Source organism: Seriola dumerili, unplaced genomic scaffold, assembly GCF_002260705.1.
Source record: "Seriola dumerili isolate Sdu_G_001 unplaced genomic scaffold, Sdu_1.0 BDQW01000283.1, whole genome shotgun sequence".
NCBI classification, from domain to species: domain Eukaryota; kingdom Metazoa; phylum Chordata; class Actinopteri; order Carangiformes; family Carangidae; genus Seriola; species Seriola dumerili.
In genome coordinates, this window is record NW_019174538.1 from 190,256 (window position 1) to 192,755 (window position 2,500).

Below are 2,500 nucleotides of genomic sequence, written 5' to 3' on the forward strand. Positions count from 1 at the left end.
TTATGTTATGTTATGTTGTTATGTTATGATATATTATATTATGTAATGTTATGTTATATTATGTTATGTTATGATATATTATATTATATTATGTTATGTTATATTATGTTATGATATATTATGTTATGTTATGTTATGTTATGTTGTTATGTTATGATATATTATGTTATGTTATGTTATGTTGTTATGTTATATTATATTATGTAATGTTATGTTATATTATGTTATGTTATGATATATTATATTATATTATATTATGTTATGTTATGTTATATTATATTGTTATGTTATGATATATTATATTATGTTATGTTATATTATGTTATGAGCCTCAGTGATTTCTTAACCAGGAGCTTTCAGTGTTAGCAGAATGATGTTAGCACTACAGCAGAGACATCGAGGACAAGTCAACAGTGGATACTAGTGATGACTTTTAGTTGGAACATTAACACATTCAAATTAACTTGTGTGGTTACAGCCAATCAGAACTGAGTATCCTCCTCACATCATTTACATATCAGACCCTCCCTTATATATTTACTGCTTGCCCTGAGGGATTCTGGGTAAATTCCAGTTCCTTCCTTTCCTCAAGGCTTCAGAACACAATGGTTCAGGTTTCTGTGTGAAGGCGGGTCCTCATATATCAGTAGTACACATATATTTGTAGTACACATGTATGAGTAGAGGCTTGGAGGGTACAGTTATGCTTTCAGTCTCTTTTATGCCTCATCAGGAGGTTGTGGAGGTTTCGTTGTGTGAATATCATCAATAACACACAGAACAGCAGCAGCTCTCACAGCTGACAGCAGAGACTAATGTGTTTCTATTGTTGGCTCACATTATGTTTCTCCAGCAGGAATGCAAAGGAGATGTATGGACAACGTTTAATGACAATAAAGAGATTAAAAACAATGTGTTTCTCTGTCCTGTTTTCTTTCCTGCTTTTCTTTTCCTTTTCTTTATCCCTCCATCTCTGTGTCTGCGCTCACACCCCACCCTGCTAGTGACATTAGCTCCCGCCTTCGCCTGCGACAGGCCAGGGGAAACCCCACAACAGTATATGAGCAGGCAGGCGTGCTGCTCTTAAAGGTCATGGCATGTCTCCTGTAAGACACCCGCTGTGTTAGACAGTGTGTGTGCAGATGGACAGATAGCACATAACAAGTGGACTGACCCTCTGCGCTGGACTGATATGTGCCAGGCCAAGAATGATGGAGGCTGTGAAGGGACAAACCATGGGCAGCCCCACACTGCTGGGTCTGTTCTCTCTGTGGTGGTAGAGGTCAGAAGCCGCCATCTTTGTTTTGTTTTTTAGTTATTTTTTTGGGCTTTTTGTGCCTTTAATGGACAGGACAGTAGAGAGACAAATGGGGAGGCAGAGAGAGGGGGACTGACACGCAGGAAAGGGTCGTCCGATGCAGGAGTCGAACCGGGGGCCAGCTGCAGCGAGGACTGTAGCCTCTATATATGGTCTATATATGGGGCGCCTGCGTAACCCACTGCGCTACGCGACCTCCATCTTTGTTTTATGTTAAGTAATGAGCTGGACTGTGACCGGTTAACTCCTCTCAGTGGAGGCTGATTACAGCAGCCTCCGTTATTTCAAAAGTCAGCATTCAAACCTTCAGTGTTTTATTCCACCTGTGTACACTGGGGGAGCTGCAGATGTTACTGTCATGAACACAGTTTCCTGCAGACTGATGAATATTCATTCATTTTCATAGTGTCAGCTTTTCTCATGAAGAGGTGACCTGATGAACTACAGCAGTTCACATCAGCAATATGTGGCTTTTATAGGAATTATACACACATACGGTAGCACCAACCATCAGTATAAACCACCACACTATCACTATCATTCACTTTGCTCAGCACTTCTTTTAAATGTCGTAGTATCGATGTCTTACTGATTTTATGCTTTCTATAGAATCACTTTTTAAATTATTATTTATTTATTATTTTCTATTATTATTCAATCTCATTTAAAATGTATGTTTTTAATGTTTTATGTTCATTTTGTCTTTTCATGTGAAGCACTTTGTGCATGTAATTTCTTTGTGCTACATTTCTTGTATGAAAGGTGCTGTACAAATGAAGTTTCTTATTATTATCATTATTATTATTGAACTACAACAGTAATTAAAACCTTTTAGAAACTTAGATTCACCTGTGTGGAGATCCTTCAACCTGTAACTGATGGAACTGTACTTGACTGAACTCTTAATATTTCTACTCCTCTGTTTATGTAAACTATGTAAATGAACACAATTTAATTTAACCCCCCCCACAAAGTCCAGCCTCAAACAAATGACTGCGGCAGTAAATGTCATACAGGGACACTCATTCAGTGTCATAAACACATCTTTATCAAACACACTCGTCATCTCTGCAGTGACAGTAAAACACTGTCCTCTCTCCTCTTCCAGTCGAAACTCACTGAAACACACTGACCCCCCCTTTAATGACCCAGCTCAGGTTCCCGCCTCCTACCTCTCTATGA

The 2,500-nt window shown here is 38.6% G+C and overlaps 1 protein-coding gene across 1 annotated transcript in view; it reads right to left on the reverse strand.

Annotated features, from left to right (window-relative positions):
* The window catches only part of prkar2a (protein kinase cAMP-dependent type II regulatory subunit alpha), a 47,620-nt gene that overhangs the window by 8,038 nt on the left and 37,082 nt on the right, over window positions 1-2,500 (reverse strand). The window contains exon 5 of the mRNA XM_022757551.1: window positions 2,491-2,500. This exon is cut by the window's right edge and continues 97 nt beyond it. Within this exon, the coding sequence (XP_022613272.1) occupies window positions 2,491-2,500 (10 nt within the window). The remainder of the gene's footprint in view (window positions 1-2,490) is intronic.